The 27365-nt window shown below is 34.3% G+C and overlaps 4 protein-coding genes across 9 annotated transcripts; 2 read left to right on the plus strand and 2 right to left on the minus strand.

Annotated features, from left to right (window-relative positions):
• Positions 1-2711: 2711 nt before the first annotated feature.
• On the minus strand, positions 2712-6255 carry LOC137809570 (pentatricopeptide repeat-containing protein At3g63370, chloroplastic). Its single transcript, XM_068610679.2, has one exon. It carries the CDS (start codon positions 5668-5670, stop codon positions 2908-2910), a length of 2763 nt encoding a protein of 920 aa, XP_068466780.1. The 5' UTR covers positions 5671-6255; the 3' UTR covers positions 2712-2907.
• A 766-nt stretch (positions 6256-7021) lies between these two features.
• On the plus strand, positions 7022-15760 carry SS4 (starch synthase 4). Of its 6 annotated transcripts, none has more exons than XM_068610675.2 (17): positions 7022-7137; positions 7223-7541; positions 7636-7774; positions 9017-9080; positions 9196-10291; positions 10368-10419; positions 11234-11356; positions 11428-11503; positions 11575-11759; positions 11837-12031; positions 12110-12181; positions 12606-12815; positions 13352-13477; positions 14141-14290; positions 14809-14870; positions 14956-15031; positions 15190-15760. In XM_068610675.2, exons 2-17 carry the CDS (start codon positions 7402-7404, stop codon positions 15364-15366), a joined length of 2943 nt encoding a protein of 980 aa, XP_068466776.1. In that variant the 5' UTR covers positions 7022-7137; positions 7223-7401; the 3' UTR covers positions 15367-15760. The 6 variants fall into 6 exon arrangements, with proteins under 6 accessions (XP_068466776.1, XP_068466778.1, XP_068466772.1 ...); XM_068610677.2 differs by having other exon boundaries at positions 7229-7541; XM_068610671.2 differs by having other exon boundaries at positions 7064-7137; positions 7229-7541; positions 8990-9080.
• Positions 15761-15955: 195 nt separating this feature from the next.
• Positions 15956-17183, minus strand: LOC137809569 (sm-like protein LSM5). Its single transcript, XM_068610678.2, has 5 exons — positions 17050-17183; positions 16846-16907; positions 16615-16738; positions 16386-16458; positions 15956-16224 (listed from the first exon to the last, which is right to left on the minus strand). The coding sequence occupies exons 2-5, from the start codon at positions 16877-16879 to the stop codon at positions 16192-16194; spliced, it is 264 nt and encodes an 87-aa protein (XP_068466779.1). The 5' UTR covers positions 16880-16907; positions 17050-17183; the 3' UTR covers positions 15956-16191.
• An 8777-nt stretch (positions 17184-25960) lies between these two features.
• Positions 25961-26911, plus strand: LOC137809566 (chlorophyll a-b binding protein 3, chloroplastic). The gene has a single exon (XM_068610669.2). It carries the CDS (start codon positions 25984-25986, stop codon positions 26773-26775), a length of 792 nt encoding a protein of 263 aa, XP_068466770.2. The 5' UTR covers positions 25961-25983; the 3' UTR covers positions 26776-26911.
• Positions 26912-27365: the final 454 nt, after the last annotated feature.

Consider the following 27365-nt stretch of genomic DNA (forward strand, 5'->3'; position numbering starts at 1 on the left):
GGGAAAACCCTCTCTTTGGCAGGCAGAGTATGTCTTATCAAATCAGTGCTTACGTCCCTACCGCTTTTCTATGTCTCCATTTTTTATATGCCGGTAACTGTGATGAGGGAAGTGAAAAGGTTACAAAAAAACTTTTTGTGGGAATGGGGGTCAGAGAATCGAAAAATTGCTTGGGTGGCGTGGGATAAGATTTGTCAATCGAAAGATAATGGCGGATTAGGGGTCATTGACATAGAAAAGTTTAACTTGGCTCTTCTAGGGAAATTGATATGGAGACTTAAGTCTGAAGAGAGTGGGTTTTGGAAGGATACTATAGAGTCTAAGTATGGTGGGTGGAGGGGTTTAAGATCTCAAGATCAGTCTTGTAAGGAGTCGATGTGGTGGAGGGACCTCAGGAAAGTTTGGCACTTAGAGGGGTGGGGATGTGATTTTGAAGATAGAGGTCGGTGGGAAGTAGGAGATGGGAAAGAAACCAGATTATGGGAGGATAAGTGGTTGGAAAACATCCCTCTAATGCATAAATTCCCTAGATTATATTTAATCTCCTTGGATACTGGTTGTAATCTGTCACAAGTTGGGAGTTGGAGTAATAATGGTTGGTCCTGGAAACTGAGGTGGAGAAGAAATCTTTTTGTGTGGGAATCCAGTCTACTTGATCTTCTAATGCGGAAGTTGGATACCAAAAGGTTAACAAGAGAAGGTGAAGTTAAACCTGATAAATGGCTATGGAGGGATGTGGATCATACGGATTTCTCTGTGAAGGTAGCATATAAATTCCTCATGGGGGAGGAGTCTGTAGTGGGGGAGGATCTGTTCATGAATTTCTGGACTTTAAAGACCTTACCTTCGACACATTTTTTGGCTTGGAGGGTGTTACGTAATGCTATTCCTACTAAGGACAATCTTTCGAGACGCGGTATACCTTTGATGTGCGATCGGTGCCCTCTGTGTGGTGTGGAAGAAGAGTCGGTAAGACATTTATTTTTTGACTGTAAGATTTCTTGGAGAATTTGGGGTATGTGTCTCACGTGGTTGGGTTTCCCGTTGATGCTACATTGTGATGCACAAATGCACTTTAGGATGTTCAAACCTCTTGGTCTGAACCACGCAGGTACCAAGTGTTGGGGGGGTATTTGGGTAGGTTTTGTGAGTGAAATTTGGATTCACAGGAATAAGGTTGTGTTTGAGAATGGGCGGGTGGATCTAGTGGAGATTTTTACCGTGGCACAAAGGAAGACTTGGTCTTGGGTCACAGTAAAAGAAAAATCGGCTGTGTTCTCTTACTCAGACTGGTGTTTGGATCCTATTTGTTGTATGAGGTATTTGAAAGTCTGATTTTTTGTGTTATTAACTAACGTTCTTTCCTAGTTTTGGTAGTTGTGGTGTGGTTTGCGCAGGTTCCTTCGGTAACTCCTATATGAATGGCTAGACTGAGGCTTGGAAAGCTTTAAGTGGTTGTGCAGGTTGTTTTGGTATTTTCTATTTGGCAGGGTCAGACTGATGATTCTGCTCTGTATTGCGGTTGTCTTGGACATTTTGTTTGGCAGGGCCGGACTGAGTTCTTTGCTCAGAACTGCGATTGGAAGCTGTTACGTTTTTCTTGCAGGCAATATCTGGTCTATGTACTATCCTCGAAGGATCGGTTTGTTGATGTTAGTTTTTGGATTTTTGGTACAGTTTTCCTGTTACAAAGATTTGGCTTAGTTGTTGGGTGACGTGTCTTTTATTATCGAGTTTGACATTTGGTTATGGTAATTCAGCCTGATGGCAAAAACCTCTTGTATATCTTTGTTTGAGGGTGTGACCTTTTTTGTGGATTGATGTAACTGTGTTTGTTGGGTTCTTATATTTTGTACAGGAATTGTGTATTGTTGGATCCTTAGTTGGTAGGGTACTAGAATACTTGTATTTGAGGTTTTGTATAAGGGTTGGGACACCCCTGAAGTGTCTCTTTTTATTTTATTTATTCTTTGCTGATAAAAAAAAAATGTTATCCAAATAAGCTTCCGGATGGTAAAATACAAAAGTTATATATTAGTTCCGGATTTATATATCAAGAACTTTGTGATTTAACTTATGGATATGAATATCCGGAGGACAAAATTTTTAATTTATTAAAGACAAAACAAACATTTTACGTCAGTGTGTTAGGTGCAAATCTAAATTGATATGGTGCACGGAGAATCAACCAATTCCTATTCCTAGTCATGCAAACTGAGTTCGTAATTTTTTAACTGGCTAAATGGGAAAAAACATTTTTTTTTCAAAAATATGTGTAATATGGTTAACGAAAGAGAAGTTAGAATAAGTAGCTTATTTTCCCTTTTCTACATTTTATTGTTGTTTCCCATAGCACTTACCTGATGCCTAGGGCTGGAAATAAAATAAGCTACTTCAATTTTCATGTATAATAATTCTAGAGTCTCAATGCTAGCAGTTCTGAATTCCATAAGAAAATTCTTAGGGCATTGCAGGTTCTTATCTTTTATAAAACTTCTTGACTACACAAAGAAAAAATATTCAAGGCAAATAGTAGCTAGGATGTGCATTTTGTGACGAGAGAAAATGTTCTTCTTTGCTGGAAGCTCACTTTTTTAAGTGTTCACTCACAGAACTCTCTGTTTGTTGCATTAAATTTCAATCTCAGAATGTAATGCAATTAGTTTTGTTTCAAGATGTGCGAAATGGAATTTGGCTAAAGAATTAAGATCTTACAGGAAGACTGCTATGCCGATAGATTGTGACGAAAGGAGTTAAATATATCAAATACAATGAATCTAATAAAATGGTCTACTTCGTCTTATGATTCTCATCAATATTCAGATACTGCTTCATTGGTAAGAGCGGGAAAGTTGCCTTAACTATTGTCACCCTTAGTCCACATCTATTTTCATATTATCAATGTATTCACCAGAAATCTCCACATGAACAAATTCCTCTTTCAAAATGATGGAACCTATTGGCATCCCTTACAACAAGGGTCCTTTGGGAGACTTTTGATGCTATCTTAAAGAATGCATGACAATCATCACAAATTCGAAGGTTTTTTGTGATTCGAATTGAAGTACCTTTTGGTGTAACAAGCAGACCATAACCAAGTGCCAACCTTTCACTATGTCTATATAACATTTGTATTTTCTCTTCTTCACTAACATTATGGAACACAAACTTTGTTTGAGCCCTATACCCTCCTTTTTCCAGAAGTTTTGTAAACTGAGCTAGTTTTAGACAAATATCATCAGACTTTGGATGAGACTTGTCCCTTGCCATGAAGGTGTGAATCTTATTCTCAACCTCAATCCAACTGCATCCTGGTGTCTTCTTCGTGCCGTTTCCCTTCATTCTCAACCTCACTTCTTCAACATCATTCCATCTTCCATCTGCTGCGAAGATGTTTGATATCAACGCATATTTTCCTGAATTCTCTGTATCCGATTGTAGGAGCTTCTTTGCTGCAAGCTCTCCTAATTCTTTATTAGAATGAATGCGGGAAGCGCTGAGAAGAGAACACCAGACTTCAGAAGTAGGTTTGATAGGCATGTTTCGCACAAACTGATGAGCCTCTTCAAGGGAATTGGAACGGCTGAGGAGATCAACCATACAGGCATAATGCTCTGGCCATGGTTCCAATTTATATTCATATTTCATAATATTGAAAATCCTCTTACCTTCATCCATCAACCCTGAATGGCTGCATGCATTTAATAAAGCTAAAAAGGTTATATGGTCAGGAATAACATTTTCATCTGTCATTTTCTTGAATAAAGCAATGGCCTTACTTCCACATCCATGCATTCCATTTGCATTAATCATGGAAGTCCATAAAACTAGATCTCTCTGTTTTACAGAATTAAATATCTTTCTTGAGTTCTCCACACTTCCACAATGAGCATACGTATCCACTAGGGAGCTAGCAATTGGTCCCTCCAAGAAGAAACCTTTCCTGATCAGAAACCCGTGAATCTCCTTCCCTTTCTTCAATGAAGATAAACTAACAGTGGCAGAGAGTGCACTAATGACAGCTACAGAATCAGGATGAATTTTAAATTGGTTTAGTGTGTAGAAAAGTTCAAGAGCTTCAACTGGAAGTCCATTATGAACACAGCAGGTAATCATACTTGTCCAAGACACAATATCTTTGGATTTAATTGATTCAAATACACGTCTTGCATAATCTATATGCCCAACCTCTCCGTATACATTGACAATGGCATTTTGCAGCACTGTATCAGCTAAACCTCTCTTCAAAACATAACCATGAATCTCTCTGACAAAGTTTTTAGATTTCAACTTGCTACAAGCCTGCAAAACACTTCCAATCATCATGGGGTCAACAGCCATCCCATCCACCTGAACCATCCGAAACAAGTTCATTGCTTCCAGATGGCATTCATTCTGTGCATAACCAGTAATAACAGTTGTCCAAGAAATCAGATCCTTTTTAGGCATACATTCAAAAGCACGACCCATATATTTCAGACAGAAACATTTAGCATACATATCTATCATGGTGTTCCCAATCTGCATATTAGAATCCATTCCATTTCTTATTACATAGGCATGAACTTCCTTCCCTTTCAATAAATTTCCTAATCGCCCAGATGCGGCAATCAAGCTTAACACTGACACCTGATCAAACTTAGAGCCAGAACCCTGCATATCCCGGAAATAATTTAGAGCATCACTATAGAGCTCATTTTGAACCAAACCGGAGAGCAACGTATTCCAAGATACACAATCCCTGCAAAGCATACTATCAAAACCTCTTACAGAATCCTCCATTCGACCACACTTTGCATACATGGCAATCAAAGCATTGGCAACATAAACATCAACAAAATGGTTAGATTTCAACACAAAACCATGAATTTCCATACCCAGTTTAACAAACGAGGGATCCTCACAACCTTGAAGAGCTGAAACAAAAGTATATGTATTACTCTCGACACCAACCTCCTGCATTCTTCTAAAAAGCGACAATGCCTCCAAACATTTCCCTTCTGCTACATGTGCCGAAATAATAGAATTCCAAGAAACAGTGTCCTCTTTCTCCATCATAATCCCATCGAACAGCACCCTAGCCCCATCAAGATCACCACACTTGGCATACATACTTATAAGCGCATTACACACAAACACAACTTCACCATATCCACACTTAACCGCCACACCATGGATTTCAGCCCCCAAGCGGGTTTCACCAAGAGCACCACACGCTTTAAGCACAGAGGGAAAGGTACAAGCATCTAGCGCCACTCCAAGGGCTCTCATCTCTCTGTACAACTCAATTGCTGCGAGGTATTTCCCACTTGACACAAACGCACCCATCATGGCATTCCAGGTAAAAATAGTTCTCTCAGTTATCTCATCGAACACTTTGAGTGCATCGAGCAAAGAGCCACATTTTCCGTACATATGGACGAGCTTGGTGGCTAGAAACCCCGAAACGTGAGATTTTAGCAAACGGGCATGCAACTGTTGGCCTTGTGGAAGGGCTTTCTCAGTGGTGCAGAAGTCAAGGAGGAGAGAATGCGCGTGTTCGAGACGCGAGGGGGACGTGAGTGGGTGAGAAGAAAGGAGGGTTAAGGATTCAAAAGCGGGTTTGAGGATTCCTTGGTTGAGGGTGTTAACAGAAATGGGTTTGAGACCTGAGAGGATTGAAGTGGACATGGTGACTGTGCACGGGTGGAGCTGCGCCGCGCCACACCGGAACAAAGTTCTCAGCAGAAGCCGCGAAACAGGAGCACTTTAATTTAAATCTCCATTTCTTATGCATATGAGAGAACAAGATGATGAGTCATGCAAATTGCAAACAACACAACACGCAAGCAGATCACAGAAATGGCAACTCAGAACTACGAGACAGAAGTGAAAGGCATTGAGCAGTGACAGTTTCGAGATTTCAAGAACCGAATCAAGAATGATTGTAGTAACCACGCAGAAACGCACCATATATATTTTTAATTGAACAAATTAATATCTCACCATTAATATCTTACAAGCTCCACCATACAATATAAATGTCTTCATAATCAATGTCTCACTCACAAGTTCCATAACCAATTACATAAAAAAATGTACATTATTATCACTACGCCTCAATATAAAAGAAACAAATTGTGATAGCACGCACATAGGGAGTTAAATTTGTTAAACCCATCTAGTTGCATCTTAGAAACTGCATAAATATATTGAATGCAAAGTACGTGGATGCTATATTTGTATAATTTAAATAATATAATATTAACATTTAAATACTTTAAATTAGTTTTTGTTTATATTTTTACTTATCTCTAACTAGCCAAATTAGTGTCAAACCAATATGTACAACTATTTATGATTTAAACAAAAGAAAAAAAAACATTGTAATATTCTCTCTCTCTATTCGATTCTATATAATAGTCTTTTGAAAAATTAATCTTCTTTAATTAAAATATGAGTTACATGACATAATAAAATGAAATATTAGTTTCATGCTAGAGAAACTAACTTCTTGTTAATCCTTGTGATGATGACAAACTTTGAAAGTAGAGTACAATTAGTGATTCATTTGACCTCTACTGTTTAAAATAATGAGCCATGCCATGTTAAGAATAAGATCTAAAACTTTGCAAAACATATCATTTTTTTATAAAAATTAAATAACTTCAAGATAAATTAAAATTAATTTAGTATAATTTAATTTATAAAAGTGTAATTTTTTTATTAATTTTTACATATTTTAAAAAGATTTTACAGGGAAACTCGGAATAAATCTTATATACTTTTATTTAATTAATGGAATAAATAGCTGACAGATGGATCTTTACGAAAGGTAGAGGAGACGGGAGCGGGAAGCATTGATAAACAAAACAAATAACTAATTAACTAATTTTGAGAATAATAATTAATTAAGTGATTAATTAAGGTCTGAGTTGCTTCAATTTTTTAGTCTTAACCTGGTGGTTGATAAAGAAAAACTGGTTTACTCAAATGACGTGGCAAAGTACTATTACCCTAAACTACTAGCGCTTTTCCCTTCACATAAATAAGATTCCTTTTCCTAAGCTAGAAAAAAAAAAATGTGGCATGTGTGGCAAATGTTAATCGTCTAAGTTCACAGGTTTCAGGTGTTCATCCAGTGAGCAAATCAGAATGGTAAATGGCGGTAAATGATTTATGCTTCTGAACCGTCTGATTATATTCAATGATTTTGATTTGCTGACTGGGTGAGTTGGTGAAGTTTCAGAAAAGCAGAGAATCCAGGTCTCATCAGGCATTTTCTTTCTTCTATTTGCGCTAAGGCCCAACCAAAGCAACTGAACTTCTTATAAAAAGAAAACCGTTTCTCCCCCCTCTTTCATTCACGAGTTCTTGTTGTGATAGCAAGTAAAGGAGAGAGAGAGAGAGATTGAAGGAGAAATGGCGTCGAAGCTGAGTACGTCTTTCGTGTGCTGGAACCTGAGTGGTTTCAACTGCGTGAACCGCTCTAACGGCAATGGTAGGATAGTTCGAGTTTCGTTTCCAGCTTCTTGCAAAATGCGAAACCGCTCCACTTTCAGGTATCAATCGTTGTCTCTTAATCTTGCTCTATGCCTTATTCAGATTCTTCACGCTTTGAAATTCAATGCGTAGTTGTATTGTATGCTTAAGCAGTTTGCAGAATAAGAGGCAACAGATCAAGCCTTCCACTGAGGTAGGTCTCCGTCAAAATCAAGTCGAGGAAGAAGATTCAGTGGTTTCATTCAACAACGATGATTCTGTGGACAAGACAAAAGAAACGACGGCGCCTTCGGTATCTTCTTTTCTTTATTTTCTTTGCATGAATGGTGCCGTTGGTAAAGACTAAACAAGAAAAAGAATAAAGAAAAAAGAAATATATTAGGAAGGAGAATCAGATGTGCTGTGAACATAATTCGTTTGAAACCTTAATGGATGATATGATAGAATTTCTCTCTAATCGAATGTTCGAAAGTTATGAACAGTGGTACAGAAATTTAGCTTCCTTGAATGTTTGCTTAGAGCTTCTTTAAGTGGATCGTTCCAATTTCCAAAGGAAAATTAGTAGCTAAATTTGCAATGCATGCATAGAGCATAAATGTTGGATAAGAGAGTAGAATGATGCCTAAGAAACTGCTTGAACTTGTTGTCCAAACGAAAGAATTGAAGTTTGATTGGAGGAAGTTTTTGCCTCAATAGGTCTGTTAAGAAGGGAACATTGATGATTGGGGTATGGCGTTTGAAACTGGAAGAAAGAACTTGCTAGAAAAATACAAACTCCAAATTTTCTACTTGAATGACTGGGAAAGATAATATAGAATTGATAAGAACAGTTCAGATCGTTGTTCAATAGTTTCTCTATCAGTTTTGTAGCCATTAATGTCTATTTATTTATTTAAATTTCTTAATGTGACAGTTGTTAGGGTTGCCTTTAGTGGGAATGACCTATGACTAAAGAACAAGATGTATTTGGATATCAATCAAGAGAAAGACCAACATTCTTTAGCTTTTAGTGTAGCTGATCCTACAATTTGTCCCTACTCTCTGACTTAATTTCTTTCATCATCTATAGAGATTTAATTGAAATTTTGTTACTAAAGCAATTTTGTACTTGTTTGGTTTTCTTTGTATTTATATATGTGTTGATAAATTAATTATTCACTTTGCAATACTCTTCAATGTTAAACGAACTTGCACTATACTACAGTGATAGGGGATATGAATGTTCTCTTGCACATAAATAATTACATTACGGTACCCATACATGAATCTCAGGCATTTTTTCCCTAGTTAGACCTGAATCAATGCATTGCTTTTCTATCATAATATTACAATACGAAGTACAAAATATATACGTGAGTCCTTTACCCACCCACATTACTCGGTGCAAATTTTGTTGCATTGTCTTATCATAAGGCGATAGACCAGTCATTTTGTACATGGATATACTTAGCAAAGGAAATGGAAAGTTTTTATACAAGTAACAACTAATTATTCTATTATGAAATAGGCCATAAACATAAATGGAGCAGAGCAGGCTGAACAGTTGTCTAGTGAGCAACTTGAGGATTTTCTGGGCATGATAAGAAAAGCAGAGAAAAGTAAGATATCTTTCTGGAATAATTATGGATTTTTTTTTTCTCATATCCTTACTGTTTGTTCAATATCTTGTTTTCCTATTATATTATCATTAAGAATTTTATATTCTTCATGCAGACATTCTTCTTTTAAATCAGGCTAGAGTTCGTGCACTTAAAGATCTTGAAAAGATTCTTGTTGAAAAGGATGCATTGCGAGGAGAGATCAATGTCTTAGAGATTAGATTGGCTGAGACTGATGCACAAATTAAACTTGCCACCGAGGAAAAAGTACACGTGGAACTATTGGAGCAGCAGTTAGAAAAACTTCGTAATGAGTTGGTCGAAAAGGGAAGTACTGAAGCAGTATATGAAGAATCGCGTGACCTTCAAAATGGAGATTTGAGGGATGCACACCCTCTCAGTAATAAGGGTATTTCTCATGCCCTTAGTAAGGAATTTAATTCATTAAGGACAGAAAATGCATCTTTGAAGAATGCCATAGAATCATTTAAAACACAGTTTAGTATTGTCAAGAATAATGATGGACGTTTGGTGGCATTGGAAAATGAACGGTCATCTTTGGAATCGGCCCTAAAAGACTTGGAATCAAAACTATGTTCTCAAGAGGATGCATCAAAACTTTCTACACTTACAGTTGAATGCAAGGATTTATGGGGTAAGGTTGAAAATTTGCAATCATTGCTAGATAAAGCAACCAAACAAGCTGATCAAGCTTTTATTGTGCTGCAACAAAACCAGGATCTTCGGAGGAAGGTTGATAAATTGGAAACATCTCTTGAAGAAGCTAATATCTATAAGCTATCATCTGAGAAATTGCAAAACTATAATGAACTAATGAAACAAAAGATAAAACTATTGGAGGACCGTCTTCAAAAATCAGATCAAGAGTTAAATTCTTATGTTCAGCTATATCAAAACTCAGTAAAGGAATTTCAAGATACACTTGATACTCTGAATCTGAAAGAAGAAAGCAAGGGAAGGACAGCGGAAGAACCAGTGGAAGATATGTCATGGGAATTTTGGAGTAAACTGTTACTTCTAATTGATGGTTGGGCGTTAGAAAAGAAAATATCAGTGGATGATGCAAGTCTTCTGAGAGAAAAGGTGAGAAGAAGAGAAAGGCGTATTTGTGAAACATTTCTGGCATACGAAGAAGAGAGTGAACATGAGGCTGTTTCTGCATTTCTTGGTCTTTTATCATCTGCAACAAGGTATTCACTTGTAATTGTAAATTACAATTTGATATATCTTTCACTGTCTGATGCATCTCTTATTTTTTATCTACAGTCCAGGATTACATGTGATTCATATTACAGCAGAGATGGCACCAGTGGCTAAGGTGCACTCATGTTTTATTCTTGTGAATTCATTTTATGTTATCCCTAGATTTTAATTATAACACCTACTGGAATCTAAAGAGGCATGGCAGAAGCTTCTTGATTTTCCTAAAGAAGGGAAGTATTGGCTTTGAGTTCTATATTGAAATAAATTCTCAGACCTCCTTTAAATGTAGTCTCTTTTGTTTTTTTCCTCTCTTGCCATTTGTTGAAATTTTTTTTCCAAATTAATTAGTATTTAGTTAAGAATTTTCCGTAAGCTTGCATTTTTCACGCTTATTTGGATTGGAAGCTGTTGCAACTGCTAGATCCTAGCTCTTTGACAATGGTCTTCATGTACCATTGTTTCTGAACTTGTTGAGTTCTTTTCCTGATTAGATGGAACTGTATTTGGTCCTGATAGAAATCAAGAACCACTGCTAAAAAGACAATCTAAGAGAAAATAGAAGAGTAGTCATTGAGGAAATATAATTTTGGGTTCTTAAGTTGGAATTGGATGACCGAATAACCCTCTCACAGGTTTGATATCTCAATCAGATTTTTAACAGAATCTTAAGTTTCTAAGTACATGCTAACTGGCTGACAGCTGAGCAAAGTATACTGCATCTTACTATTGACAAAGCATTACAGTATTTATGATAGATGCTGCACTACTGAACTGAATATTACTCATTGCAAGTCTATACTTCTGTAGCTTATAGTATGAAATCAACTAGAAATAATGTCATTCTCTGTGCGGAAGTTCAGGTGAATTAAGCATACAGTTGGTCTGTCTAACTTTACAGTAATATTTAAATTGAGTTATTTCATGGACAGGTTGGTGGTTTGGCGGATGTTGTCACTGGTCTAGGTAAAGCACTGCAAAAGAAAGGACACCTTGTCGAAATTGTGCTTCCCAAATATGATTGTATGCAATATGATCGTGTCTGCAACTTAAGGGTATGTTATTTCATTAAGAAAATAATTGAACGTGTTGATGCACTAATCTAATAATTTGATTATCCATTCAGGCTTTGGATGTGCTCATTGAATCACACTTTGATGGTCAATTATATAAAAATAAAATATGGGTTGGCACTGTTGAAGGTATTCTATTAGATATTTTTGTTTTATTGATTGTCTTTATCTGGTTTAGTAATTTCACTTTGCCTGTGCAGGTCTTCCTGTTTATTTCATTGAGCCCCTCCATCCTGATAAGTTCTTTTGGAGAGGAGAATATTATGGCGAGCATGATGATTTCAAACGATTTTCATTTTTTAGCCGTGCTGCTCTTGATTTTCTTCTGCAAACTGGCAAGAAGCCAGACATCATTCATTGCCATGATTGGCAGACAGCATTTATTGTATGAGCTGTCTAATTCTTTCTAGCAAATTTTTGCTCTTTTAGTCACTAATTGTGGCATCTCTGTTTCTTTGCTAGGCTCCTCTGTACTGGGAGATATTTGTAAATAAAGGATTAAATTCAGCTAGGATATGCTTTACATGCCACAACTTTGAGTATCAGGGGACTGCAGCAGCTTCAGAGTTAGACTCATGCGGTCTTGTTAGCAAAAGTCTAAACAGATCAGATAGGATGCAGGACAACTCAGCACCTCATAAAGTTAATTCAGTCAAGGTATGGTAATAAAATTATTACCAATTATATTATATATCTTCAGTAAATATAAGTAATAGTTTTGCCTTTCATGATCAGGGTGGGATTGTTTTCTCAAACATTGTGACAACAGTTTCACCTACTTATGCCCAAGAAGTGAGAACTAAAGAGGTATGATTTATTTCTTGTTCTTGTGCAGAGTATTTATTTTCTAGTTCTATCAAAATCTTGTCTCTAATTAATTAATATAAATAATACGGCAATAACTCATATTGGCACAAACGTAAGAACGTCTCCTATAACTTTCTATTTCATTCTCCTTTCTACATACAACTGATCGTTTGCAAAAAGGATTGTTAGATATAGAGAAACCATTTAGATGCCTCCACGCATGTTTTTCAAGGGAGTTGGTTCTTGACATATTGAGTCTTTAGAATTTGATTTTGCTACTTCTATGTTTCAAATCAAACAATAATCCTCTCACTGTTTTCTCTTTAATTAAAATAATTTATTCTCAATGTTCTTTAACTTTAAACTAGTGCTCTTCCTCACTTTTCAATCTTAAAAAAAGTAAATTGTTCCGATGAAAATGCAGGGAGGGCATGGTCTCGATTCAACACTCTCTTCTCACTTCAGAAAGTTCATTGGTATTCTTAATGGTATTGATACTGATGCATGGAATCCTGCCAGTGATGTATTTCTTCCAGTTCAGTACAATGCAGCTGATCTGCAAGGGAAAGTAGAGAATAAGCAAGCCTTGAGAAGGAGACTAGGTCTTTCATCTGCAGATGTTACGAGGCCATTGGTAATTATATAACCTAAACTTTACTTTGGTCTTATCTCTCTAATCAATTACAGATGTTAGGAGGACCCAAGTTTGAATAAATTACAGAAATAAACATCATAAACACAGAGTTTTCCCCTTTCCTTCTTCACAAATCACAACACCTTAATTGTCTTCTACTCATCCATCAGAATGCTTGTATATCACTATAACTGTCACACTGTAATATATAATTGCCTAATCTGAAATTAATATAAAAATAACCGCCCTTCAGAACTTGTTGTCTCACTGATACATAGACCCATTTAACATGTGATACATGAACTGCTCATAATTATAACATATTCAATTAACGTTTGGAAGTGGTTGACTTGTAATATAATGCCCTTATGACATTGCTTTATGATGTCACTTTATCCTCTCTTGATAGGCATCTTTCATGCATATGGAGAATCAATGTTCTTTTTCTTGATATTTCAAGTTATTAATAATTCATATCTTATTATTATAATTGAAATGCTTTATTAATTCAAATTTTCTATTCTCTTCTTTGATAGGTTGGTTGTATAACAAGATTGGTTCCGCAAAAAGGTGTTCATCTTATTAGACATGCAATATATCTAACATTGGAGTTAGGAGGACAATTTGTTCTACTTGGTTCAAGTCCAGTTCCATCTATTCAGGTTTTCTTTCCTTGTGGTTGAAACAGTATAGAATAAGAAGATAGTCAATAAAATGCACTGTAGGTGGGATTCATGTTTTGGTGAAATAAAATAATCACTACTTATCCTAATCACATTATTAGGAAACAAGAGAAAAGTCAAGTAGCAAAATTTGCTGAGAAAAGTGTTATCATATCTCTAGTAAATATAAGAACTTAACAATTTAAGTTGTATTAATCTGTATTTTGAAGATAGGACTAGCTGGTCCGATTAGAAAATTAATATTCTGTTTCTTTGATGTTAATTTATCTATTATTTATTTTTTATTACTTGATTAATTAATATTGGTTTACCACAGTTAGAAACTTGACCTAGTATCAATTCAAGGGACCATATGATAAAATAACGTGAAGTTGGAGCATGAACTCTACTGTAATCTAAGTTGTAGCATACCTCGAAGATCATAAACATATATAGCCTATGCTTGAATGTTTTGAGATCATAAACATTGTAATTAAGTATATATGCATGTGTATAACACACTTATATGCTGCTATTGTTGGTTCACCTGGGTGAGAGCAGATAGTTATTTGAAAAGGAAGATTGTTGAGTTCTTTCTTCTAGAAATTTAGTGTTAGATGTAGGCTATTTTTGTCAACTGATTACCAGTTTTTTCTTTTCTAGAAAGAGTTTGAGAGCATTGCCAACAAGTTTAAGAATCATGATCACGTAAGGTTGATATTGAAGTATGATGAACCTCTCTCTCATGAAATTTATGCTGCATCTGACATGTTCATCATTCCATCAATCTTTGAACCTTGCGGGCTAACACAGGTAATGGTCAAAATTTATGTTCCTGAATTTCAAATATTAAGAAATCTGCAGAAATTGACATCATACAATACTATGGCATTAAAATAAATATATGCTCGATTCTTTTCGTAATACATGTATCTTCCCTAAAACATTAGGATTCGGGTATGGCACAATTTGGCATAACTGTCACACACGCACCCATAGCATGGTTGATAAAAGTGTTTTTGTTTCCAGCATCTAATATGCTATCTGGCCTTTTGGCCTCCCACTATATTCTGCTATCTGGCACTAATAACACCGATAAAATATGCTGTGTCAAGAGTATTAGAATAACAGACACTCATGTTTCCTATTTATGTCAATATGTCAAATGTCCTTTGTGGTAAATTGAAACCTTGAGATGTGCACACATACTCTTTAGTGTCCTCGTGAATGACGTGTATGCTGAATGACTTTATATGTACTGCTATTTAGAACTAATCTCTCTTTTTCCAATTCATTTTGTTTTACCAAGTTTTCCAATATATTCCCTGCAGATGATATCAATGAGATATGGTGCCATACCTATTGTCAGAAAAACCGGTGGCCTAAATGACAGGTCAACATAGCATGCAAGATACAGCATGACAGAAATCATAACTCTTGTTTTCTAAAGAATAACTAAATTCTGTCTCATTTTGTAGTGTTTTTGATGTGGATGACGATACAATACCTTCACAGTTTCAAAATGGATTTACATTTGCGAATGCTGATGAGCAGGTAACAAATAGTTAGATTATCTTCACATATGCAGTCATTTTATTTAGAATAGAGTCGGTTATACAAATTCATTTCACCTTTTTTAGGTGTAAACCTACCTTTCCCTCTTTTCAGCATTCTAACGACTAGAGAAACATTATTTTTTGCAATTTTGACAGGGATTGAAGGGTGCTTTGGTACGAGCATTGAATCTCTATAAGAACAATCCTGAGAGTTGGAAACAACTTGTTCAGAAGGATATGAACATAGATTTCAGCTGGGGAACATCAGCAGCACAATATGAAAAGCTCTACTCAATGTCTGTGGCAAGAGCGAGGGCAGCAAAACGTGCGTAATTGACAACAGAAGGCTTCCCCTCTGCAATCGTTCAATTTTGTCACTTTTTCTACTTGGAGATGAGAGCTCAGAGTTAAAGCTCAAATTAACTGAACATTACTTGCAAAAAAAAGTCTCAGATTGGGAATGAATAAAATGAATGCGAGATGGTTGCTGAAAATAGGCTGTTGGTTCCATGACATGGAAGCAATATTTCTCTATACTTTGACGAATTTTAGGTGATATTTCAACTTTACTATGACTTGCAACATTGTGTAGTTCTTTTTCTATTATTACTTTTTTTTTAATATTTCAAATGTATACAGAGGTCCATACATGTAAATCGTGACAACTATGTTCTTGAGAAAAGAAAATGTATAAAAATATTAAACAAAAAAATGTTCATTGCCTGTAGCATTTTCCTGTAGTTTGCAGAAGTGCATGAAAAGCTTTCTTCTCGGTTTACACATGCAACAACAAAACTATTAATTGTTGCACGCTCTATATAGCCAATATGTTTTCGTTTTCTGGATGAAACTTAAATTGCATCAGGACGACATGAAAATTATAAAAAGGAGTCTAATTGACTCCATCAGTTCATAGAGAGAGTGAAAAGGAATATAAAGGCGCACAATTAATTGTCATATTCAGTACATGTTACACTAGACAATCCACAGTTCAACATGGCGATAGAAAGTTTAATAGGCATAACACTACAACCATGTATCATAAAAGCAAACTTGTGCAAGTAAAAACCTAGTGGCCTCAGAATCCTCGTTAAAATATATGAATTATGTGCCTAGAGCAACATTGCAGAGTTAATGTCTGGTAATAAGTAGAAATCTTCATTCAGACTCAGGTGAACCACCAGGGACCAACTGCATTAAACCCAGATTATGGTTTGTTAGTATGAGGATAACACCAGCTAGAAACAACTGAACCTTGAATTATTGTAACAGTTTCTAAGTTGTCAAACCAAATGATTTATTAATACTCCATAGATTTCAACAAAACGGAAAATAATTGAATATCAACTTACAATGGCAATGTTGTTTCCATTGAGTAAAATCTGATCAAGCTTGGTTATCCGTCTCCCTTCAGAAGTGATCTCGCTGTTGTATGAATATGAAAGCAACAAACCAAATCAGTTTTATTACATGCCCAACGCATTCGCATGTATGTCAGGTTACAATCTGTCAATACCAGATTGTAATTCTTACAACTGAGTAGCCCTAGGGTATAAACATGCAGCAAAGGGTATAACTTACTATTCAGTAACATCTTCAAGTACCATGTTGACATAAACATCAAAGCCTCTAAGAGTACCAACAAGCTCCTTGTCACCTTTCATTATCACCCAAATTTTTGAACCTATACACCGGTCAATCAACTCTGCAATTTTCCACCACAAATCATATACTTTTAAACACCTTTCAATGCTACATTGAATTTACTCCTTTAGCAACAAAAATTTCAAATATAATTATGAAATCAGTAACCTGATGGGAGAAGCTGTGACGGATTGTTAGCCATGGAAAATTGACGCCGAATTTCCCAAAACCTGCGGAGGATACACAAAATTAAATAATGAAGAGTTACGAATTTGTATTAAACCCTAAACCCAAATGAAAAAAAGAAGGTTTTTCTAAGAATCAGTTTTGAATTGAATTGGTATGTGAAAATTAGCGAAGCGAAGTTAAAACCTTTGTGGGAACAAGCGAAGACGTAGCTGCGTGAGACAGAGAGAAGAGACTGCCCTAACAGTAGCAGTGAAGAGATGATGACACTGTTTTTTTTTTCATCTATTGACTCTTATTTATAAGTTTTTAGCCTCATATTATTCTGGTTAAATTGAGATTTTAATCCTTCTTTAGATTTTAACATATAATTTTCATCTATTTAATCCTACCGTTTAGATTCTATAAATAAATGTACTTTTTTGTTTTAATTTTTTAATTTTAAAAAATTCAAAACTTTTTTAACACATATCATACCTATGTCCCATCCCTTGCGTATCATTTTATCATTTAACACATATCATACACATTATCATTTAACACATCACATTATCATTTAACACATATCACATTATCATTTTACATTCTTCTTGGACAGTAAAGCACATATCATACCTATGTCCCATCCCTTGCGCCAAAAAGGAAGTTGCAATAACTATTATTGGATTCTCATTTGGATATAGAGAGTAGGGGTTTAAGAGATTTTGTAAAGGATTCATGCAAAGATGATAGAAAAAAGACAATCAAGATAGAAAAGAGAAGAAAAAAAAATTAAGAAAGAAGAAACATAATACAAAAAAATGCATGTGCACCGTTCTTTTGCCATATTGAGAAAATATGATGATGTAGAAAGAAAAAACCAAAAAGGAAACCAAGCAAAAAGAAAAGATATATGATTCCGCATATATTTTTCAATATCTGTTTTACACGTTATATTATGTACATAAACAAGAGAATGAACAAAATCAATGTATGGACCAGTCCAAGGCCCAAAAACACCGAAAACCTAGGTTTTTTTTCAACAAATTTTTAGTAAAAGGTATAACTATTCTTTAAAACATGTACAGAAAGATGCAAAGAACTTATCTAAGGCAGTTTGTTCCTGCACCCAAGAGTGTAAAAACTAAATCGTCCTTATTAGTTTTTAAAATTTCAGAAATATTCATAACTTAAAAAAATCCTAGAGAGCTCAGGCAAGAATGCTCTCAGATTGCGCTGCCGTGTCTTTCATGTTCTATCAGTGGCACCTTCAAATCATTCTTCTTTCAATCGCACACATTTTTGTTGGTGATTTAGAGTGCTCTTGACAAAGGTAAGTAAATTTCTTTTCTTTCGGATCTACACATCCATTTTTTTTATGGAATTTTGTTTTCATAAGTGTTTTCTCACATTCCAGATTATAGAATCCAATAGAATTTTGGATCACAAAATACGGTAAAATCCTGGATTTATGCTTCTGGTAAAATCTTGGATTTGTAGTTCCGAAAATATTCTAGATTTGTGGATCCAGGAAGGTTCCAGATTTGTGAATCCGAATTTGTGTTTTTATGGTCATCCTTTCTTCAACATATATAACTTCATCCTAAGATTTTTTCTATCTTTGAATGTAAGTGTTCTAGTGAGATATAAATACGATGGAAGTTACAATTTAAATATGATGGAAGTTACAATATAATATGAATGTATACGACTCGAACATCCAATCTATTCCAAAATGCATTTTATTTAATTGGATCATATCAAATGCAACGTCCCACACCATTACTATTTTTGGTTAAGCTCTTACAAGAAGATTTGAATCTATGATGTATTCTTAGATACAATATTTAAATCTCTCTCACCTCACCGCTATTACTCAATTATATCCTAATTTTATTACTTCAGAGATTATTATATTTAATTGAATGTTTGTTCAAAATGTTATTTTATTTTGGTTTAAATATTTTTTTATTCTTCTAGATTTTGTATATGATTTGTAATGAGCTTCTTTTTTTTTCTTCTTTTAATATTTATTTTTGGTCTATTTAGTTTATTTATATTTGCTTAGTAGAAATGATACAATGCTTTTTTTTTTCTCTCTTTTGGTTTCAATAGAATTTTATATTTGTTGTTTCATGTTTGTATTGGTTCAACATCTTATTCATTAGTTTGTAATTTGGTTTAACTTGAATGGTGTAATTGAAGAAAAATGGTGAAGACTAGGGGAAGAGGTTCACAAGGTGATTGTCTATGTCCCACAACCTCTGTTAGAAGAAGAAGACATGTTAATGAAGATGAAGAACATCTTGAACATGAAGATGCAGAACATGTTGAACCTGAAGAAGTTGAACCTCAAATGGAGGTGGAGGATGAAGACGCACCTGAAGTAGAAGGTGAAGGTTATCCTGGAGGTCCACAGGATGGGACACAGTTAACAGGTTATGAAGACCATGTGGCCATGCAATTATGGAATGATGTGGTAAGTAAATATGTTATATGATACTTGTTCACTGTTAATTTGATATGATTTTCGTTTATTAAATTGTATATTTTATATGATTTTGGTTGGTTAAATTAGGATCAAGGAGAGTTAAAATTGGTGTCTCATGGCCAAAAAATGAATAAGATGGGTGCTCCTCATCCTCAGATACTACCTGTAGTGGAGTTGACAGGTTTAGTTGAACTTGTTGGGGCAAGCTATGACACAATAGACAAAGGATTGTTATGTACCTACAAAAGTTATCATAACAAGTTATTTCATTTACTAATTAACAAACAGCTTAAACATGCTTTATAAACTTAACTTTACCTCATTTGTAGTAAATACATCTGTACATTCATATCCCTTCGATTTACATAATGACTTCTCAATATCATCATCATCCCACACATAAACCCCATCATATAATTCTTCTTCAAATTCTTCACTACTATCCATGTTTCTACAAATAAAAAAAAATGAAACTAAATCATTGCATTCCGAATGCATGAATCCATAAGTCAAAAAAATAATTCCAGATCCAACAATTCATAATTCAAAAAGACCATTCCGGATTCAGGAATCCATAACACAAAAAAAACAATTTTGGATTCAGAAATCCATAATGCAAGTTACACATTCCGGATTCAGGAATCCATAACACAAAAAAACAATTCTGGATCCACCAATCCGTAATACAATTTAGGCTTCCAGATTCAACAATCTGGAAAACAACAATTTATGAAATTTTAACTTCCAGAACACCCCCTCATCTGGAAAACACAATTTAATCAAGTTTGGATTCATGAATCCAAAATACATTACCGGATCCTGATATCTGGTAACCCTGAAATATCCATAACCACCATGCTCCTAAAAAAAACTTAACTCTTACCTCTACAACCCAAACAACACTTCGGCAACATTGTGTAGTTCTCCACCTTGCTCTGAATAATTACAAAGACTCTCCACAACAGTTGATATTCAATGATGAAAATGAACCGTGACAATGGAAGTTCAACACGGTGCCCCTTTTCAAATTGTAGGTTAAGATTAATTTTGGGATATTTAAAATTGTGGGGGTGCAGCAAGAAAAACTTGGGCGTGCAGCAAGAAGAAGCCCTTATCTAAATATAGTTAACTATTTTAGCCCATAAAGATAAAATTGTAATTTGTTAATTGTTCATTGCCCTAAAATAAACTGTTTTGTCTGTATGTAAAGTATGGTAAGAGTTGACTTCTATTAAGCACTTGTGCATATTTTTTAAATATTAATTTTTTCCAATGAAGTATTTAAATAATAACTATTTAGTGTTGGATTAGTATATATCAACATGATTGTTAATATTTGAATATTTATAAATTGTGAATTGAGATTTCATCTTTACAAATTAGAAATATTTGACAATATCTTTAAATAGGTGTTACACTTGATAATGAATCATAATGAATTTTTTTAGGAGATAATGAATTTGATTTTTTTTATAAATTAAATAAGTTGAAAAATAAGACCACAGAGAAGTTAATTACACTGTTAAATAACTTATATAAATTATTGCTTTAATTCTTTTCTCATAAAAGTGTTTATAGAAAAACTGTTCCAAATTAACCATAAGTTTAAGTACAGAGTTAATAATTATCATTTAATATTATATTCAATTGAGTTGTGAGTTAGGAGTATGAAGAGTAAGTGCAAGTGTTTAATATTAAGAAATTTAAGTTTGATAGACTCCATAATGAAGGCATGGACCATTAATAGCTTGTAGTTTACTTGTATATTAGACAATCATAATAAGACAGGTTAACAACTTAAGAACCCTTTTACATTAATTATTTCATGTTAACTAATTGTACTTGTGGTTATGGTAGTTAATCATATCATACGAAACTTATATGAAAAGTGATTTAATTCTTTTGTTTTATTATGTCATCATGGTGCCAATAGAAGATGTAATAATAATAATTCATTTGTTTTAATGAGGATAAATTTTGTGTTTTGTAAATTCTTCATTTGTTTCGCATAAACTTTTCTTGTGTGCAAAAATATAAGGGTGGGTAGTTAGAGCTGATTTGAAAACAATGTTTTTAATTTTTATTTCTCAAATTTAAACCAGTTTTGACTAATTCAAGACTTTAAACACATAAAAAAATATATAACTCAAATATTTTTTTAAAGCAGAATAGGGTTATGAGAAATGAAGGAAATGTAAACCCAGTGAACAACTAAAAATTGGAAAAAAATCTGAATATTTTTAAGATTAATAGTGAAAAGTGTAATATCTACTAATTTGGGTTTCTATTTTAGCATTGTGTTCGTCTTGGTTAATAGGATTTACTGAACTAGGTCTTATAATTTTATGAAATAGTTTAACTATTTTGGGAATTTTCCATTGTTTTTAATTTAAATAATTTTAAATTAAAGAAAAAAAATCTATTTTTTTCCTGGTATGAGAAATATTTTTAAATTTTTTGGGACCCATTTATCGTAATCACTCTCTAATTACTTGTATGATAGTTCACTCTCAATTTGTATAAACTGTAATAGGATATAAGTATGTTGGGTTCCAGTAAAATTTTAAAATAACAAATATGTTTTTAAAAAAAATTATATTACTTTTGTCTTTAACTAGACCTTTTATATTCTTATTAATAACTTATGTATTAGAAACTTATGTAGATATAAGATCTTATAACTTTCACTATATATATCTATCTAAAATATTTTTTTGATTGTATCGGTTTATTCATATTCCTAACAAGAGTCTAAGAAATATATTTAAATATATTTTTAAATACGTATTTAATATATTTAAAGTTTTATAGAAATGAGAACATATTTTACCCATTATAATAAAAATTTATTAATATTTAATATTTTGAGAGAAATTATTTAGATATTTGCATCTTAATTTAACTTGGAAAGAAAGATTTGTAACAAGGATTACTTGGAGTAGGTTGTAGAAACTATTTATTGTTTGTGTTTAATTAATGAGATTCATTAAAAAAATAAGTCAAATGATCTTTAAATGATCTTTTGGATAAAGAGTTAAAGTTACTTTCTTAAATAACTTTTTGACATAAAAAATATTTGAACTATGGCTAACTCATTTGTACTATATGATATGCATTTTTACTATATGTTGGTGCAAAATGTTATTTTACCTAGAAAAAGGAATACTAGCAACGATTAAGAATGTTACGTACAAAAGAAAAGTAATTAATATTTTATGGAGTGTATTTAATGCAATGTCGATATTCAAGTTTGTCATACACAAAGAGGACATTCAAATAAGTTGAAGTTTCTTAACGACCAAAACTGTCTCTAAACGGCATATTCTTTAATGCCTAGATAAAACAAACTTTTAAGAAGAAGATAAAGATCCTTATGCATAGAGCAAAACTTTTGCTAAATATTTGAATCTGAAAATGCTTTAGAGAGAATACTATGAGTGTTCATGTAGCTAACTAGGATAGAGTGTTTCATCTTGTATTTGTCAAAAGATGTAATCCCTCCCTAGAGAGCAAGACTCGTGATGTGATGATCATACCCTCAAGCAAAATTCACAACTTAGCCAAGAGTCGTTGGTTGCAAGCATACTCAATCAAGCTAATGAGTTGCTTGGAAATAATAATCAATAGGGTCAGTGAAGAGTGGTTGGGAGCCGAAAGAATAATAATTGTGTTAGGAGTGACTTATGAAAAGAATACTTAAGGGATTAATTAGGAGTGACAATGAGCTCAAATAACAATCAAGGAGTTATCCAGGAGTGGCTACAAGCTCAGATAATACTCAAAATGCATTTCGTAACATTAGTCTACTTAGTGGAACTTAATTTATTGATTGAGAACTAAATGTAGTCTATTGCAACAAAGGAACAAATATAAATTGTTGAGTGTATTTTATTTCTTCCATTTTTTTTGTTACATGTTATCATCATCTGTACTAATTGAGGAAGGAGAACTCCTTTTGAAAAATACAAGTTCAAAATGTTTTACTCCAGAAAACCAGTTAAGCTGTAAAGTTGCGTCTGTTGTACTCTAACATATTCAAAAGTCTTTATCTGATCAATTGACAAACAAAACTATCGTTTCAATATCATTATTAGACGGTATTTACGAAAAGATTCTAAAATTAATTTAAAACACAATTCAATCATCAATTCTTGTGTTTTTCCTATTTTTTCACATATAAATAGACTTTTATTTTATATCTGGACTCTTTTAGTAGATTGTAGAAAATAGTTATGTATGATATGATGAAAAACTAAACTCGTGTAGGATCGTTTCCGATAATTTCCACTTATCGATTGACAACGTGAAAAATATGGAAGGGATGAGAGATAAAAAAAACTTCAATATACCTCGATTGATGTCACAATTGAAAGAAATTGATGAGTAGAGGAAGTTTGTCAATTGTGAATGAAAAATTCAAAAATAAAGTTCAAAAGTTCTAATGAAGGACATAGAGAGAATTATTTAAGAAAATTATTCAAATTTCAAAATTAAAAACTTTTTAGTAGAAGAGTTTAGGGTTCAAAAAAAACTTATCTACTAGAGATCTTGTATTCATGAGTCCAAATACTACTAAGACCCATCCAACAAGCCTCTCAAAATCTAGAGTCTAAAAAGTTTCTAATTACAATTGACAATTATTTCCTGCTTCCGATCTTTTTAAACCTGTGCACCTGATATCTTGTGTCAAATGACAAAAATGCAATTTTTAATTTTTAAATAAAAGGGAGGTGCGTATAAAAATACATTTCGAATTTGGTTTTCTAGATTTAAATTTTTATAACACTTGGATTCTGAATCCTTTTTTCCAGAATTTCTAAATTTTTTGTTTTTTGGAGTTTTTTTTCCATAATGTATTTTTTTTAATTCTGGAATTACTTTTCTAAAATAAAATTTGGTTTTCTAATTCTATTCTAAATAAATGAACTTTTCTGGAATTACTGTGTATTTTAAATAAATGGGCTGTTAAAGTAGTGAAGCTAACTGAAATTCTAAATAATTAATCAGATCTTAAAAGAAGGTGTTATTTATTTATTTTGTCGTGAGTTTTATGTAGTCTATTATTGAGTCAAATAACTATTTTTATTGGTATTACTGCTCATGGAACCAGTTTTTAATTTAACGTGAATTCTCTGTTTCCTAGCTTATACTCCCACAAAATTGCTTCTTAAATCGTTTTCCTCTATACTTATTTCACTCTGTTTGGTATTAAGGATCTACAAATTTTTCTACGTATTGCTATCCATTTTTCTCAATTATTTTCTCAAAAGTAAGTGTATTGTAATAGAAAGGGGGGGAGAAACAAGGTAAATGAAAAAAAAAACCGAGAAAAGTAAGTAAAAATAAAAATGAAATGTATTTAATTGAAGAAAAATAAAAAATAAACAGTGAAATTCCCAAATTTTAAATTTCATTTCAAGATTAGTTATACCAAATACTCTCTTCTAGTCCTATCCACTCAATATTACGATTTCAAACAAAATATAAGAGATAAAAGAGATGAATTAGGAACACATGTTTATTTATAAAGAGAGTATATTTCGAGGATTTTTATTTTCATAATAAAATTTAAGAGGAAAAAATTTAAAAAAAAATTGAAATGAATTTCTTTAGGAAGAAAAAATAATTATATATATATATATATATATATTTAAAATGTTTTTTTTTTTTTATAAAAGTATCCGTTGAAATGGTAAGGGATAAGTATGTGAAAGAGATAGAGTAATCCTAATCTCATATGACTTACTTTTTTGCTTTTTACCTATCTAAACAAATATCACAAAATGCATCTTCCATCCAATAAGAAGGTGCCATTTTAGATTTTGGATAAGCAGTGTATATCAGATAAATGAACTGTAAAATGGAACATGCTCAAAATACGAAATATGCATGCACAACTGTGTTTAATATGTGGATCACAATGCTTCTGTAGTTCTACCAAACTGCATATGGCCGCACAATAAAACTTTACCAAGTAGAAACTTGGTATTTCATCAAGTTATTTTAGATATTTTTCTCTTCTTTTAGAGAGAAAACTTGGATCAAACTAATTATTTATTATTTATTAAGTGGTGAACCAATCTTCAGAATTCACGTATTAGTTTGAGTTCATGTGACGTGTACTGTAATTTCTCCTTCATCAGAAATGGACGCGCGTAACCATCAACCTTCACTTGGTTCTTTTCACAATTTCTCTGTCTGTGTTTGTCCTTTACTCTCTCTGCGCTGCTAACATACACTCATTCAAAATTTGTGGTTCTCATGCACCATGCCACAAGAGAAAGTAGATGTGGACCCACAAATATCTCACAAACTCAAATCATAGCCACATAGTTGAAGCCATTTTCCAAGTCACTTGCAAAATGGAATAACAAATTAGCAATTATATCTAGTGGAATCCTACAATCAGACGTGGAAGTCCCACATTGGTGAGAGAACATAAGAAGAATCTAACCCATTAGTGGATTGAAAGGGTGCCAAGTGTAGCAGCAAAATCTGAACCCCCAATGAGATTGCAGCTTTAGATAGCCCAAGATAAGAGCTCCACCACTTCATCCCCCATATAAATCCCCACCCACCACCCTCAATTATTCACAACTCCCACAGCACAAAGCACAGAGCAAAAAGAAGAAAGCAAGTTCCTTGCAACAATGGCTGCTGCATCCTCCATGGCGCTCTCATCCCCCTCCCTGGCTGGCAAGGCCGTCAAGCTTGCCCCATCAGCCCCGGAAGTCGGGAGGGTCAGCATGAGGAAGACCGTCACCAAGCAGGCCTCCTCCGGAAGCCCATGGTACGGCCCAGACCGTGTCAAGTACTTGGGCCCATTCTCCGGCGAGGCCCCATCCTACCTCACCGGCGAGTTCCCAGGTGACTACGGTTGGGACACTGCTGGGCTTTCCGCTGACCCAGAAACCTTCGCCAAGAACCGTGAGCTGGAAGTCATCCACTCCAGGTGGGCCATGCTCGGAGCCTTGGGCTGCGTCTTCCCCGAACTCCTGTCCCGCAACGGCGTGAAATTCGGCGAGGCCGTCTGGTTCAAAGCTGGTTCCCAGATCTTCAGCGAGGGTGGGCTCGACTACTTGGGAAACCCAAGCCTCGTCCACGCTCAGAGCATCCTCGCCATCTGGGCCACCCAAGTCATCCTCATGGGCGCCGTCGAGGGTTACCGTATTGCCGGTGGGCCTCTCGGTGAGATCACTGACCCCATTTACCCCGGTGGCAGCTTCGACCCATTGGGCCTCGCTGACGACCCAGAGGCTTTCGCTGAGCTCAAGGTGAAGGAACTCAAGAACGGTAGGTTGGCCATGTTCTCCATGTTCGGGTTCTTCGTCCAGGCCATTGTGACCGGAAAGGGTCCCTTGGAGAACCTCGCCGATCACCTTGCCGACCCAGTGAACAACAACGCCTGGGCCTACGCCACCAACTTCGTCCCCGGAAAGTGAGCACCATCAGAATGACTTGTGGATTCGAGAGTTTTAGACTTCTGTTTGTTGAAGTATATGTTATTGCAATGTACTTCACATAACGTGAATCATCTTGTGTATCCGATCCAACTTAATGTTAATTGCTTTTTACAAATTTTCCCTTTTTCTGCTCTTCTCACCACCAAATCGAACTTTGATTCATTCGTTCTCGTAAAACAAACATGTTTCTGTACCTCACAATTTTTAAACCCGATCATCACCGGCGTTATCGAATTCGAATTTCTTCTCCTCGCTTAACTGGTATGAAAATGAAATTGTAATTTCAACATTGTAACATGTTCTTCATGGAATCTGAATTCTAACATTTGGATTATGCAAATGCAATCAGTTTGTTAAAATTGATTAATGTTGTCTACTATAACAGCCTCATAGTGAAAAGTTTAATCTGAAACTGGACCTTGTTGGGAAGAGTATTTCAAAAAAATTAATTTAAATTGTAGTTTATATTTGATTGTAATTTATTGATGAACGTGGTGGAAACTTTAGAGCCTTTACGACAAACAGAAAACTTGGAAGGTTCTTTCATCGGTAGAGAGCAAATTCCATTT

Source organism: Phaseolus vulgaris, chromosome 2, assembly GCF_051622355.1.
Source record: "Phaseolus vulgaris cultivar YP4 chromosome 2, ASM5162235v1, whole genome shotgun sequence".
In the NCBI taxonomy this organism is placed as follows: domain Eukaryota; kingdom Viridiplantae; phylum Streptophyta; class Magnoliopsida; order Fabales; family Fabaceae; genus Phaseolus; species Phaseolus vulgaris.